This window comes from Salmo salar, chromosome ssa28 (genome assembly GCF_905237065.1).
Source record: "Salmo salar chromosome ssa28, Ssal_v3.1, whole genome shotgun sequence".
Lineage (NCBI taxonomy): Eukaryota > Metazoa > Chordata > Actinopteri > Salmoniformes > Salmonidae > Salmo > Salmo salar.
In genome coordinates, this window is record NC_059469.1 from 33017193 (window position 1) to 33033690 (window position 16498).

At 43.6% G+C, this 16498-nt stretch overlaps 1 protein-coding gene across 2 annotated transcripts in view; it reads right to left on the reverse strand.

Annotated features, from left to right (window-relative positions):
- LOC106589885 (protein HID1) overlaps window positions 1–13565 on the reverse strand; it is a 24781-nt gene extending 11216 nt beyond the window's left edge. The window contains exons 1-9 of one of the 2 annotated variants that reach the window (XM_045710133.1): window positions 13316–13565; window positions 11311–11460; window positions 7199–7369; window positions 4673–4789; window positions 2186–2292; window positions 1827–1943; window positions 1507–1726; window positions 1289–1345; window positions 1014–1154 (exon numbers count right to left, since the gene is read on the reverse strand). In XM_045710133.1, the coding sequence (XP_045566089.1) occupies window positions 1014–1154; window positions 1289–1345; window positions 1507–1726; window positions 1827–1943; window positions 2186–2292; window positions 4673–4789; window positions 7199–7369; window positions 11311–11460; window positions 13316–13381 (1146 nt within the window). In that variant the 5' untranslated portion in view covers window positions 13382–13565. Of the gene's footprint in view, window positions 1–1013; window positions 1155–1288; window positions 1346–1506; window positions 1727–1826; window positions 1944–2185; window positions 2293–4672; window positions 4793–7198; window positions 7370–11310; window positions 11461–13315 lie in introns of both variants that reach the window. The other variant, XM_045710132.1, reaches the window with a different exon arrangement.
- Between the last annotated feature and the right edge of the window lie 2933 nt (window positions 13566–16498).

The window sequence follows — 16498 nt, forward strand, 5'->3', positions numbered from 1 at the left end:
TGAAATCTGTTTGGGAACATTGATAGTTTTCACAACAAAACATATTTAATTAAATCGGTGACAGCCCGTCTCTCTGTGTGCTTGAGAAAGGAATGAAGGAGAGAGAGAGGAGGAGATGGAAACTCACAGTGGTGAGATATTCTGTAGCTAAAGGTAATATGCCAGCCTATATGAATAATAGAAGCTATTCAAGGCTATTCAAAATCAAATACAAATTCATTATAATTGTAGGCGAACTCTGTAAGCTGCAATGCACAAATCAATGAACAAAAAGCATGGCCTAGGGCTATATGTTCTCTCCCAGACTCATGTATATACACATTTTGGAGCGTAGCATAACCATTCCATCCAGTATGCATAATAATACAGTCCACACTCAAGGGCGATTACTAGAATTAGTTTAATTTTGGAGTATAGGCTCGACCAATCATATACCAAAGAAATCTTAAAAAGACATCTTAACCAAAGACATCTTAAAAAATGTTTTGCCATACGTAATATGTGGTAGGCTATGTATTGTAGAAAGGCACAATCCTTATTTTAATTCAGTATTTTTTTTCTCCCCGGGCTTGGGCTCATATATATATAGGAGAGGAGGGGAGAAAAAAAATACTGAATTAAAATAAGGATTGTGCCTTTCTACAATACATAGCCTACCACATATTACGTATACGGTCACCATGACAGCCGGTGCGGCGGTAATACGGTCACCATGACAGCCGGTGCGGCGGTAATACGGTCACCATGACAGCCGGTGCGGCTGTAATACGGTCACCATGACAGCCGGTGCGGCGGTAATACGGTCACCATGACAGCCGGTGCGGCGGTAATACGGTCACCATGACAGCCGGTGCGGCGGTAATACGGTCACCATGACAGCCGGTGCGGCGGTAATACGGTCACCATGACAGCCGGTGCGGCAGTAATACGGTCCTAGTAAAAGCTAATACAGCACTGTTGTATCATTCAATGTAGGAATGATGGGATGCAGGTACTATCGCTCCAGTCCGAACCTTGTTGAAGTCACAGAGCTTCCAGAAGAGCACCAGTAGCTCCTGATGGAACCGGATCTTCTTGGCTGAGTTGGGCAGGTAGGTCTGGATCAGAGGGTTGGTCATCAGTCTGGCCAGACCCTTCAGGATAAAGCTGAAGTCCTGGAGAAAGACAACAACAAACTCTCCATTCAAAATGTACTGCGACTTGAATGGTTTAAAAAAAGGATATCTGATTGACCCAGAGTCATATGGTTCTGGATTGACCGTTTGAACAGTGTACGTTAGTGTCTCACCTCCTCCCTATGGATCCTGGACAGGTAGTTTACAAACAGGTTGTCTGGTCCCACAGGCTGAGAACACAAGGAAGAGAAACATTATGATAACAGATACAACAACCAACAATTCCACATGGCCAGAGACAAGATGGAGCTACCACCATGTTGCTTATTCCTACCCAGTTCTCTCAGATCTCCACAAGAAGGGGATTTGAGAATCAGGCTCTCTCTTTTACCTCTAGGTCCTCCATGGCAGAGGCGGAGTGGTCCAGGCTGTGTTGGGCTGCGGCTGGCCCGGCCTCGTGCTCCAGAGTCACTATGAGGATCTGGACAGCATGCTCCACCAGCACCTCTCGGTAGTCAGAGAACATCAGGTGATTGTAGGGGATACCGTAACCCACTGCGTCATAGGCACACACCACGTTGAGGAGAGATGTGAAGAGAGGCAGGGCATGTCTGGGAGGAGGAGAAAGAAGTTAGGATTAGTGTAACACACACTCTTCAGACCAAATCTTCAGTCATAAAGTGTGTGTGAGTGAGAGAGTGTGTGTGTTACCTGTTGTCTGTAGCGCAGAAGAAGGTGACCCAGGGGTTGAGGATGATGTTGTCAGCAGAGGGGGCCAGGTACATGGCCTCAGAGAAACAGGTCAACAGCAGTTTAAGCAGCTCCGTCCTGACCAGGACAGTGGAGAGAAAAATATGAAATATAATCTCTAAATCAACTCCGAGCCCCCTCTAGGCACTTGTGTAGATCTGAGAGGGCTGGATAGGTGTGGGTAACATAGTGAAGAGTTTCATCTTGCCCCCGATGAACCAAGTGGAATTGTCGCCATATTGATTATACCTATCCTACACAAGTAGATCTAGTAATCTACTTGTGGGGATGCTCCCCTCTCCATCTTCCCTGGGTCTCACCTGTTGAGGTCATGGGTGTAGTTGAGTGGGGGGGACTGAGCGAACCCCACTCCTGCCTCCCAGATGTACTCACAGCTGTCTATGGACTGCATGTCCTCCGCTGTGTCCTGGGGAAGAGAAGAACACCGAGGTGACCTTCAAGCCTAGTCTAGCAGCAATTCCATTTTAATATTATAGTTACACTCCATAAAACGTAGAACAATGATTGTTCGGTTAACTAAACATGGCACAAACCATAGTTCATTGCACAACGGGTCATGTGAAGAATTCATGATTGTCAAAATGGGACAGTGCTGAGGTCACAAAGGAGACGGTGGGCCATGTTTTATTCATATCAGCAGAGGGTAGAGGGCTGTGGACAGAGAGGGCTGTGGACAGAGAGGGCTGTGGACAGAGAGGGCTGTGGACAGAGAGGGCTGTGGACAGAGAGGGCTGTGGACAGAGAGGGCTGTGGACAGAGGGGGCTGTGGACAGAGGGGGCTGTGGACAGAGGGGGCTGTGACAGAGAGGGCTGTGAACAGAGAGGGCTGTGAACAGAGAGGGCTGTGAACAGAGAGGGCTGTGAACAGAGAGGGCTGTGAACAGAGAGGGCTGTGACTGTGAGAGCTGAATCATGAACTAAAACGCACCGGGGCCCGTCGGTCATGAACGGGTAACTGATATAAATGGAGCATGTGTGGTTTAACAGAGACAAACAGCCTGATGGACCAGCCAGGGGGACGGATGCAGGTTCAACCTGTGAGCCTACATTAGTCCATCTAAATGATTTGAAAAGTTAACGATCCAAATGGTGAAACTACTCCCCTTCATTCAGAGCGTGTATCAAAAGCTAAACTTTTTTTATATTTTTTTTTAAAGGCAAACTTGCAATGTATTGGAGGCTTAAAAGCTGAATCTCAGCATAAAGTTCATTGGGTTTTTAAAAATATTTTCTCTTTCAATTGTGGAATCAGTTAGCAATAGCATCTACTGTTGCTTGCTAAGGTCTGTGCATGTTCTATGAATCAATTTAGCCTAGCTTGTATTATTTATAAATCATGTTACATGTTGGAAGTGCGCTCACAATCTAATTGTCATTTGTCCAATGATTAATTATTTCTTTCAGTTATTTTGTTAAGGAGTGGCTCAGTCCCACTCCTACTGTAGTTCATTTTTCATAAAGCTTTTATTGAAAAGAGAGAACAGTGTTGAAAAGACGGAGAAGATATGGGGAAGGTGGGTTGGATTCTGACCCATGCCAACTCTGGCACGTGTGTGCCGGGAGTCAGCGGTTGTAAGCGACAGACACTGAGGCCACCAATAATGTATTTCTTTCCTATTGGTTGCCTTGAACATGTAATAAAACAATTACATTTCCCCTAACGAAAAATGCATCTACCTCCTACAAATATGTCCATATATTATAATCCACATGAGAATTCCCAAGAGACCCGCTGTAGCCTGTACGTAGGTTACTTGAACTGTCTCAGGTAAAATGTAGGTATGGTACTGCATTGTATACAAACACCGCTTCCAGCTGCCCCCCTGGCTCCGATTCTAAATATTTCTTCAGACATTAAAATCCTCCTGCTGCAGGATTATTTCCCTCCTGTGACAAAACAGGTCAAATTAAGATCCTACATCTGTATATAGTGCACGAATTTTGATCAGGACCCATAGGTGCTTTGGTTAAAAGTAGAGCACTATATAGAGAATAGGGTGAAATTTGGGATGTAACTTTTGTTCACACTTCCTTCTACCTGAGTGGAGCACTCGCCTGACTTTACCAATGTACAACACCAGAGAGAGATAACAGTGGCAGCCAGGCAGACATTTGAATGCATTGTACTAAAGCCTAGTTAGAACCTAGCTGTCAGCAGCAGCCTCATTGTTAATCTTCATAGATGACTATATTAAGAGAGAGTTCAGTTCACAATGTTGTGCAGTCAGTCTTGCAGGATAGTATTCACTCTCAATAGTTGACTCTAACCATGGAAGTGAGACGTTCTGTGTGTATCTGTGAGTGAGTGATCAACTGGGGGATTAGGAGGGTCTCCACTTTATTTCACAACCTGCCTAACACCATTGGGTCCTGTCCAGCAAACAACACCATAGAGGTGTTTGCTCAGTGGATAAGGAGTGTCTAACACCCTCCTCCTTTCTCAGCCCAGTTGACAAACATGGCCGAGGGCCACACCTCACCTCACACGGCTCCCGCTGTGCACTGGAGTCACTCATTAACCCTGAACCACTGCCTGCACAGAGGAGACATTCTGGGACATTGTGTTCACTTACGGACCAATCCTGGCTTGGGTTCCGTGCAAATGTCCACATAAATGTCCTTTACGTGCACAGATCTTGAATTACAATTTGGTCTCTCAACAAAAATACAGGACGATAAACTACTTGCCCAGTTTGTATTATCTGTTTCTTAATCTCACAAGAGGAACGCTGGTCAAGACAAATTTCTCTCAAGAGTGTTTGTCCGAAGTGGAGGGGATTACTCACCGAGCCTGTCCTCTTGTGGCTCTGGACGGTGAAGTCTGGACAGAAAAGCAGGTCAGATACAGCCAGGAGGAGAGACTCAGCCAGGGGCCTCGCTCCATCATCATCATCACCTTCATCCTGCTGGGAGATAAGACATCATCATCATCCTTCTCCTCCTAAGACACAATCCAATTCTTCTCCTCCTCCGCACCACCACCTTCATCCTCAGTCCGTGGTTCCCATGGCACTATGAGTTCACCTAGGCAGAGAGCTTTCTAAATATCCTCTAGATCTGTGGGGGGGGGGGGTTGATCACTTACATCATGTGGTCTTGACTCTACGAGCTTGACCTTTTTCAGATGAACTCGTGGACTCTGCGTGCAGTTTGAAGTAAGTTGCTAACTAGCGTTAGCACAGAGACTAAGTCTATGGGTACCTGCTAGCATGCTAACAGATACCCATATAAAATTGGGGCTCCCGAGTGGCGCAGCGGTCTAAGGCACTGCATCTCAGTGCAAGAGGTGTCACTACAGTACCTGGTTCGAATCCAGGCTTCATCACATCCGGCCGTGATTGGGAGTCCCATAGGGCGGCACACAATTGCCCCAGCTTCGTCCGGTTTTGGCCGTCATTGTAAAATAAGATTTTGTTCTTACCTGACTTGCCTAGTTAAATAAAAGTTAAATAAATAAATATAATTCCAGTCATTTTGTTAACAGAAGTAAGCATTGGCTCGTGAAACTACCTTTAACTTACTTCTTCCGAGACATAAAAAAGGGTTCCACGAGTTCATCTGCCTCTGGGGAAGTAGATAACGGGCCTCATTGCCAAAGTATTCCTTTAACAATGTGTTGTTTGTTTTGCTCTATGGACTTTAGGAACCACAATGGAAATACTGTAAGTCTGACTTTGTGTTATCCTCGTCACATTTTGTTTTTTAAATGTATGTGTTTCCTTTAATTGGCAAATCAATCAATCCTGCTAGGAGACAGAGAAAGAGCTCGGTCACAGGAAACATGTCATTGAGATACTAATAGTACATTTATATATTAATTACTGTAGTATATGTTGGGCTCAGTAGAACTGCATAAAGAATGTGACAGAAAAATATCAAGACTATTTTATAACCATAGTACCCCAACCAGTCCAAATCAGAGTGCAGTAGAGAATGCCTCCTCATTGATTGCTACAGCCATTCTGCACTCACACCCATTCCCATAATAGTTCACCATTCACCCATCCAGCCTCTCACTTTAATTAAAAGGTTACCCAATACCTCTTCAATTCAACCATTGTCCAGGAGGGATGCATGGGAGGCAAGAGGGAGGGGGGCACAATATGAGCACTGTTCAGGCAGGCTGAGGTGCTCTTCAGGCCAGGTAACAGAAGACCCAGCTGGCTCAACAATTAGCAGACATTAAGGGAGAAGGAAATCCCCCACTCAAAGAGCTCTCTCAACCTCAGGATAGTGTTCATTAGGCATGAAAACAGACTGAAATGGGGAGGCACAACATAACCTTGTCCAAAAATCAACAAACATTTTTTTTTTGGTGTGTGTGTGTGTGTTATCAAGATGTTTGAAAAACTGTGTGTTATCAAGATGTTTGAAAAACTGTGTGTAAAGTGTGCCCTAATGAACACAACCCTGCTTGGTCAGATCTTACAACACTGGCAGGTCAGAGCTTTGAAAACCCGAATAGACACAGTTCCCACCAGACAACACAGCAATAGCTGTAGTAGTGGGGTCCAGACAGTACCAGAGTGGGGCACTCACAGATCCAAGTAGAAGATCTGTTCCATACAACGCTGAAAAGGGTGATGAAAGATCAAACCCGGAGCTGGGAAAGAATAGTATTTCTGTGTCTATCTGCTCTCCAACCCACTACACAGTGAATCTTGGGTGCTAATTTCCCAGCATGCTTTTCAACCATGAGAAAAACAATCCTTTATCCAATGATCTGTAAACAAGTACATCTATCTGTACATAAAGTAATTCAACCAGAAATGAAATGATTTGTTCAGTCAGTGACAGTGCTGGGTAAGGACTATGGTGAAGCAGTCATGAACTCACTAGTCTGATCCAATCACGTCTCTCTCTCTCTCTGTAGAGACATAGCAGGCATGCTGATGTAAGTTCATAGGGGGAAGAGAACACACACTGATTCTGAGAGACTGAGTTCATTTAATGGATTGCATAACAGGCAATCTTTTCAACTCAAGCTGCCAGAAAGCTTGAGAAAGAGGCTAGCAAGTGGAGACAGAGGCTAGCATCCTTGGCAGTGTGCATCCCTCTTAATTTGCCAAGGGGAGCCAAAAATGAAGGGAACAGAAAAGTGAGTCTCAAACAAACTAATAATAATTAATATGACCTCTGATAAACCGATACACAAATTGCATATATCATGAAATCACAACTTCAAAAGGGCTCAATGTCCAATGGGCTAGGGTAGCACAGAACACATCTGCACAGGATTTCTTATCTCTATTGGAAGGGCGCCGTTCTGGTCAGTTTAGCCTCAGCCAAGATGAGGAGAACAGTAGACTTACCCCAGCTCTCCCGGCACCAGGCACGGTGGACCAGAAGAAGCCTCTCCAGTCTGCGTCCTCAAAGATATACGGTAGGATACGTGTGAGCAGACGGATGCAGTTCAGGACGATCTGTCTCTCCTTCTCTGAGGGACAACCAGAGTCAGCCCCCTGGACTAGTTTCTCCACTGCCTGGAATGGACACATTAACATGTATAGTTAGTACAACACAACACAGCTTCATTTCTTGCTTATACAAGTGTTTCCATTTGAGGTCTTTTACAGTAGACCCTTGAGGCTCGACACAGGCATAGAATTCAACAGTAGTTCTGTCCATCTGCTGCAGTAATAAAGCCTTTACATTCACCTTAACAGGGGACAACAAACACCAGCATTCCTTTCACACCAACTGTATCCAAGGTAACCAATGGACTCTGTTTAAATACAGAAAAGGGTCAAACACACACACACACACACACACACACACACATGCTCAGTCCCTCTTTCTATTGAAAACCCACAAGAGACATATTGGAAGCAAACAAAGATGGATCGCCTGACCGGTACAGCACCACTAAACACACTCAGAATACGCCTGTTACAGCACCACTAAACACACTCAGAATACACCTGTTACAGCACCACTAAACACACTCAGAATACGCCTGTTACAGCACCACTAAACACACTCAGAATACGCCTGTTACAGCACCACTAAACACACTCAGAATACGCCTGTTACAGCACCACTAAACACACTCAGAATACACCTGTTACAGCACCACTAAACACACTCAGAATACGCCTGTTACAGTACAGCACCACTAAACACACCCAGAATACACCTGTTACAGCACCACTAAACACACTCAGAATACACCTGTTACAGCACCACTAAACACACTCAGAATACGCCTGTTACAGCACCACTAAACACACTCAGAATACACCTGTTACAGTACAGCACCACTAAACACACCCAGAATACACCTGTTACAGCACCACTAAACACACTCAGAATACGCCTGTTACAGCACCACTAAACACACTCAGAATACACCTGTTACAGTACAGCACCACTAAACACACCCAGAATACACCTGTTACAGCACCACTAAACACACTCAGAATACACCTGTTACAGCACCACTAAACACACTCAGAATACACCTGTTACAGTACAGCACCACTAAACACACCCAGAATACACCTGTTACAGTACCACTAAACACACTCAGAATACGCCTGTTACAGCACCACTAAACACACTCAGAATACACCTGTTACAGTACAGCGCCACCTGTTACAGCTACACTAAACACACTCAGAATACACCTGTTACAGCACCACTAAACACACTCAGAATACGCCTGTTACAGCACCACTAAACACACTCAGAATACGCCTGTTACAGTACCACTAAACACACCTGTTACAGCACCACTAAACACACTCAAAATACACCTGTTACAGTACAGCACCACTAAACACACTCAGAATACACCTGTTACAGCACAGCACCACTAAACACACTCAGAATACACCTGTTACAGCACCACTAAACACACTCAGAATACACCTGTTACAGCACCACTAAACACACTCAGAATACACCTGTTACAGTACAGCGCCACCTGTTACAGCTACACTAAACACACTCAGAATACACCTGTTACAGCACCACTAAACACACTCAGAATACGCCTGTTACAGTACCACTAAACACACCTGTTACAGCACCACTAAACACACTCAGAATACACCTGTTACAGTACAGCACCACTAAACACACTCAGAATACACCTGTTACAGCACCACTAAACACACTCAGAATACATCCACTGTAATGTTACTGTACTACTTGCATTGTGCTACTTCCTCAGCTGTATCCAAGGTAGACAACAACAAAAAAGGTTAACCCCTTACATCTCCTGGGAATTAGCCTATATGGTTAAGGCTACATTGAACGTTTTTTTTTTACTTTATTTAATTTACTTTTTCTCCCCAATTTTGTGGTATTGAATTGGTAGTTTCAGTCTTGTCCCATCGCTGCTACTCTCGTACGGACTCGGGAGAGGCGAAGGTCGAGAGCCGTGTGTCCTCCGAAACACAACCCAACCAAGCCGCACTGCTTCTTGATACCAACCACACCAATGTGTCGGAGGAAACCCCGTACACCTGGCAACCGTGTCAGCGTGCATTGAGCCCGGCCCACCACAGGAGTCGCTAGTGCGCGATGGGACAAGAACATCCCTGCCGGCCAAACATTCCCCTAACCCGGACGACGCTGGGCTAATTTTGCGCCGCCCCATGGGTCTCCCGGTCGCGGCCGGCTGCGACAGAGTCTGGACTCGAACCAGGATCTCTAGTGGCACAGCTAGCACTGCGATGCAATGCCTTAGACCACTGCCCCACTCGGGAGGCCTGAAATGTTTCTTACAGAAGAAATATGGACCGCATATGTATAACCATGGTAACAATCAAAAGGAAAGATTATGGGGATAAATATTAGACTAAAGGTGAGGACACAACAGTTCACCTGACACAAGACTGAATCCAAACACTACACTATTGATTTTATGTGCATTTTACATTTACTGTACTTTTCGCCACATTTGTTGATAACGAAATCTGAAAATACTCTGGATACATTCAAAGAATATTCTTGGAAAATGTGGGGTAGGTGCAACATAAGACGAAAACAATGACAAGGGTTTGAGTAGAGGACTAACTGGTGTTTCCAAGTGGCCACACACCCACCCACACCTCTCCAAAGTGTCCACAGTTCCTAAGTCATTTCAATGCACTTTTATGACTCAGAAGAGTCTTCAACTATAAGGTGTTTTTTTGAGCTCTCCTAGCTGTGCTGTTGAGGAACTAGAACAAGCACACTTGTAGCTGTTAAGTTTGGAACACAACCCTGCATCCCCGCTGTTGTTTACACAATCCAAAAACGGTCCATTATAAATCGCAATCTGGGTCAGGTGGGCATCATTTGAAAGCTTGTTCTATTACAACTTGACTTGCTAAACTAGAAAATACGATCTTACAGTGTTAGGCTTTCAGTAGAGAATTCAGAGAAGCAAATCGTACTTTAGGTCCGCATAGAATGGAGTCATTTGTGCATTCAGATGCATGGCCCGGGGCAAATTTGCTTCACAATAGGACAAACATCAGATCATTATGTTCAGGACAACCCAGGGTATAACGCCATGTCATCATGTAACTGTACATCAAAACACAGAGATCATAAACGTTGACACTGTATATTACATGACTTTAATGATATGGAAATGTGAAGTGCACGTTTGGACTCACAGGTGTTTTGGCTTACTTGTACGACATCAAAGCAATATTTATTAGTCTTCAACGTCTCATCTTTCAAAATACATTAAGATCTAATCAAATCCTCTTCATTTACAGTATTTCCCCTCACTCAGACAACCAAAAATGTGCAAGAGTTGTCCAATTAGAGGGAGGGATGGGTCAACTTGTCAGTCAAAACCCATATAGAGCTGTGAAGCAGAGACCCTGAGCTCTGACGTCATGTATAGCATGTTACTGTACAGCCACTGCGTTTATATTTAGGCACTTAGTGTCCAAATCTGCCATTTTCAACCCATAAATGGGTGCAAATGTTAAGGGCCACACACACACAACAAACCTTGTGGAAACACACAAAAGCATAGCCTAGTGGTTAGCGCGTTGGACTAGTAACCAAGAGGTTGCAAGTTCAAATCGCAAAATCTGTCGTTCTGCCCCTGAACAAGGAAGTTAACTCACTGTTCCTAGGCCGTCCTTGAAAATAAGAATTTGTTCTTAACTGACTTGCCTAGTAAAATAAAAAGGTTATTTCTTTATTTTTTAAATCCCATTCAAAATCCTATTTTCCCTAACCCCTAAACCTAACCCCAGAACCTATACTAGCTCCTAATCCAAAACTAAATTATAACCCTAACACTAATTCTAACCTTAACCCTAAACCCCCTAGAAATAGCATTTGACCTTGTGGGGCCTAACAAAACACCCCCAGTTGGTCAAATGTGTGTTTGTTTAGTGTTCTTGTGTGATCTTATGGTCCCCAAAAGTATAATTAAACACATCCACACACACAGGCACACAGCCTACATTACCTTGTAACAGAGGGTTGCCAGATTGGAGGGAGATTCTTCTCTGACAGCTCGTATCTCCGCTGCCGGCACCAGAGCAAACACATCCTGGACAGTGGTGGCAGTATCCGTCCAGAACTGGTCCCAGAAGGCATGGTCTGTAGCCTCCACGGGCTGGGGGAGATGAGGCAACATACAGAGATCAGATGCATCCGCCTACAGGAGAAGAGAGCTGCTTGGCTTTCGACTACAGGAGAGAGAGAGCTGCTTGGCTTTCGACTACAGGAGAGAGAGAGCTGCTTGGCTGTCGACTACAGGAGGAGAGAGAGAGCTGCTTGGCTGTAGCCTACAGGAGGAGAGAGAGAGCTGCTTGGCTGTAGCCTACAGGAGGAGAGAGAGAGCTGCTTGGCTGTAGCCTACAGGAGGAGAGAGAGAGCTGCTTGGCTGTAGCCTACAGGAGGAGAGAGAGAGCTGCTTGGCTGTAGCCTACAGGAGGAGAGAGAGAGCTGCTTGGCTGTAGCCTACAGGAGGAGAGAGAGAGCTGCTTGGCTGTAGCCTACAGGAGGACAGAGAGACCTGCTTGGCTGTAGCCTACAGGAGGACAGAGAGACCTGCTTGGCTGTAGCCTACAGGAGGAGAGAGAGAGCTGCTTGGCTGTAGCCTACAGGAGGAGAGAGAGAGCTGCTTGGCTGTAGCCTACAGGAGGAGAGAGAGAGCTGCTTGGCTGTAGCCTACAGGAGGAGAGAGAGAGCTGCTTGGCTGTAGCCTACAGGAGGAGAGAGAGCTGCTTGGCTGTAGCCTACAGGAGGACAGAGACCTGCTTGGCTGTAGCCTACAGGAGGAGAGAGAGACCTGATTGGCTGTAGCCTACAGGAGGAAGGAGAGAGCTGCTTGGCTGTAGCCTACAGGAGGAGAGAGAAACCTGCTTGGCTGTAGCCTACAGGAGGAGAATAAACATCAGGGGCCGGTTCCCCAGATACATAATACTTAATCACTTTTGATGGAGATTCTTTATTGCTTTTTAGTCCAGGATGGATGGATGGGTGGGTGGTCTGGTTGGGTGTTCGGGAAACCGGCCAAAGAAGTAGACATATGATGGAACACATGTTTGTTCTGGTCAGACAAATAAATAAATAAATAAATAAATAAATAAATAAAATATTCAGCTACTGGCCTACTTCACATGTTCTTGATTTGCTCATGATTTGCATATTCTATTACAATACCAAATGTTCTAAGATCTTTCCAGAACGTCCTTGATGACAGAATAAATATAACCTAAACACTGTCGTTTAGACTGATGCTTATTTGGTTAACTTTAATGTATTTCAGCCCACATTAAATCAGCCACATTGTCTGAATGTTATGATTCATTCAACAACCACATCATCACAAATGTAGCTGGTAATGTTATCTAGACTACCCTTTGTCTTTTCAACAGCTGAATTGTTGGGTAAACCGTGCAACTGATCAATTCAAGTGCCAGCCACAAGAGCAGGCACAAATTAACTGTATTCAGACCTGCATGTCATTATAGTTCTGCATCAGATCCACCTTAGCCTCTTGGTGGGGTTTATATTATAAATACAGAAGTATGATTACAATGTTACATTTGATTACAAAATAGAAACATTGTTGCCAAGTTATGAGTCTACAATTCTATAACACAAATTTGCAGTATTTATAACAGTACCCTACAATTAATCTAATTGTCAGTTATATGCGCTGTAAATATATATATATATATATATATATATATATATATATATATATATATATATATATATATATCGCTTATGCCTACATTTTAATTAAAAGTTTACATTTAGACTAACCAGTAAACGCTGTTTTTGGACAGATGGTAGCCCTTACCATATTTATCCACCCTCTCATCCATGTGCCAAATACAACTTGTAGGCTACCATCTGGCGCACTAGAATTGCTATTTGTATCTTGAAAAACAGAACTGTTCATAAAAATTTAAACTCTGCATTAGCCTACCCAAAAGAGAGTTATTATTTCAACAAACCTGTGTTTTGGTTGTCAGTTGTATCACAGCTTTTCTGAAGTTGAGTTTGGAGTCAACGTTGCCCATTTTCTACTAGCCAGCAACCTGTTCGCTCCGTCTGAATCGCCTGTGTACGGTAACCACCGGTAGGTTGCTCTTGCGTAGTCGTGGATAATCTCACTCATCTGCCACTTCCTTCTCCAGCTACACTTGCGACGCACAGTCAGAAGGATTTGTGCTAAACAGGATTCAGGCAAGGCGACTTCCGGGATCCAAATGTACATATTTGTTTAATTTACGTCTTAATGGGAATTCACTGATGCAATTTCTTGACTATTTACCTGAACACCTGATGAATAAGTTCAACTAAAACTTGCTATTTGCAACCTGTAACTGTAACATGTACTAGACCTACTAATAATAATCATCATCATCATCATCACCATTTTAATTATAAGACAAGACAATAGTGAGAAATGTCCATCAATGTCCAGCCATAAATGTTTTACATTATGAAATATCTAGTTTATTTTGTAGTAGTTTTTTCAAATGTATTTACCTTTCCCTATAAAACTGCACAATGTAGAATAAATATTTAGAAATACATTTTGATGGACTGATACTTCAAATACAACATCATATTTAATATGATGGCTCCGTTGTTTGATGCCTCATCATTATCCTTTGGTTATTAGTAGTACAGCAGTGCCTCTCAGTGTCACACACTGGTACAGTTATAACAGGGTGGTGGTGCCCCTCTATTCAGTGAATTATGGTAGCCGTGTTATTATGAAGCAGAGGCACACAGCCTAAATCCACCCTGTCCTATCCTAGACCCGGTCCTATCCTAGACCCGGTCCTATCCTACACCCGGTCCTATCCTACACCCTGTCCTATCCTAGAACCTGTGCACGCTATTTGGGGACAATCTCAATTGCATTACCTTGATTTCAAGTCCTCTCTCCTCGCCTCCTCAAAAGTTAAGCAGACTAGTTGCATTGCCACCACCATTGCTAACTACCCAACGTTTATTGACTTGATTATTCCTGTCATTCTTAGTTTAGCTAAATGGTATAGTCGTTGTGCGTTCTCAATGGACATTCGGGTGCTTTCGTAAATTATCTCCGATTTCACAGCACTCTCGTCTGATTGTACCAGAGCGGAGAATAATGCATTTATGAGAGTTTAACACCCGTTGAATATGGCCGGTGTCAGTAATCAGCAAAAAAAAAACGTAACTAAATTGTTGCCAGCAGCACAGTTATAGTCACCAACGCTCTGGATAACATGAAAACTGCCTAACCGGCTCTGCTAGGGCGAGTAAAATGGTCAGAGTGGTCTAATTTGTGTCTGGAAGTAGCTAGCAAGCTAGCCAACGTTAGTTTGGGTGCTTGACTGCCGTTGTAAGGCCAGATGTGTGCCCAGAGAGCAAAACGCTCTGAATTTACAGCGCACTCTGGCTCTGAAAGGATACTGTTCGTTTACAGTATACTAAAATGAACTAATAGTATATACTCATTAAGTATGTAGTATACAGTATGTTAGTATGGGTATTCGAACACAGATTCTGTTTATTATCTATGCATAGTCACTTTAACTCCACCTACATGTATATATTACCTCAATTATCTTGACTAACCGGTGCCCCCACACATTGACTCTGTACCAGTCCCCCCCTATATAGCCTCACTATTGTTATTTTACTCCTGCTGTTTCATTATTTGTAACTTTTATGAAAAATGTTTTACTTAACTATTTCTGAACACTTATTGTTCTTAAAACTACACTGTTGGTTAAGGGCTTGTAAGTAAGCATTTCACTGTAAGGTTGTATTCGGCGCATATGACAAATATGATTTGATTTGATTTGAAAAGCCAACAAGGGAATTTGATTAAGCAGAACCGTAGAACCTAGCCAACTTTGCAGCACCAAAACGCAGACGCAGGAGAAGAGGAAGAAGAAGTGCTCAGACTCAGACGGTGTGCATACCGTCCACCACTTCCGAGTATACTATTCACTAATGCTCAGTCCCTGGGCATAAAGTAGACAAGCTCAGGGCAAGGATCTCCTTCTAGAGAGACATCAGGAACTGTAACATACTCTGTTTTAAAGAATCATGGCTCTCTCCGGATATATTGTCCCCGTCCATTTAGCCAGCATGGTTCTCCGGGAAAAGGAAAGGTGAAGGGGTTAACAACTTATGGTGTGATTGTCCCAAACAATCACAGTACAGGAACTAAAGTCCTTTTGTTCTTCTGATCTGGAATACCTCACCATCAAATGCCGACCGCATTTCCTCCCAAGAGAATATTCTTGTGTCCTTGTCACTGCCGTGTATATTCACCCCTAAGCCGACACTGCAACGGCTCTCAAGGAACTACACTGGACCTTAATAAAGATATAAAGGAAATCTTAGGAAAACGCTACCAAAATTATGTCTACACATCTCATGTGCTACACACGCACCTTCCAGGATGGCTACAAGGCCTTCCCCCGCACTCCCTTTGGCAAATCAGACCTCCATTCTGCTCCTCCTCACCTATAGACAGAAACTTAAACAGGAAGCACCCGTGGTAAGGACTGTGCAACATTGGTACAATCGATTGGAATCTATGTGTCAAGATTCCTTATTTTTTCTCATTTTGATCAAGCGACAGGGAAATGTGCAGTAACACTCACTTCTGTCATCATGAAGTGATATGAGTGGCTAGATCAAGGACCCTCACGAACTGCACCATCGAGAGCATTCTGTCGGGCTGTATCCCCTTCTGCCCTTATAGAAAAAACATGATTTCACATAATATTTCCACAAATCATGTGTTTTTGGAACACTTCACATGTGGATTTTCATGTGATTACATAACTTTTCACATGTGGATTCAAATGTTCCCATTTGATTTCACAGGTGATTCCCTGCAAACAAAAATGAGTTGATACACACACAACTCTTTTAATATGTAGTTTTCAACTTAAATATTTGACACACGACTACATTGTGTATGTTTATTTATAGTAATTATTAATTAACTGGGATTTGAACTCACAGCCTCTTGGTTCACAGCATTATGGTCTTCCTGCTATGCCATATCTGTGTCAGTTACTGGCATCATCTGCATTCCTACAATTTGGACTTCAAAGTAAATCTCAGCTTTGTTAAAAATACACTCAAGAAACACTTATATTTATCATAGTTATTTAGGAGTA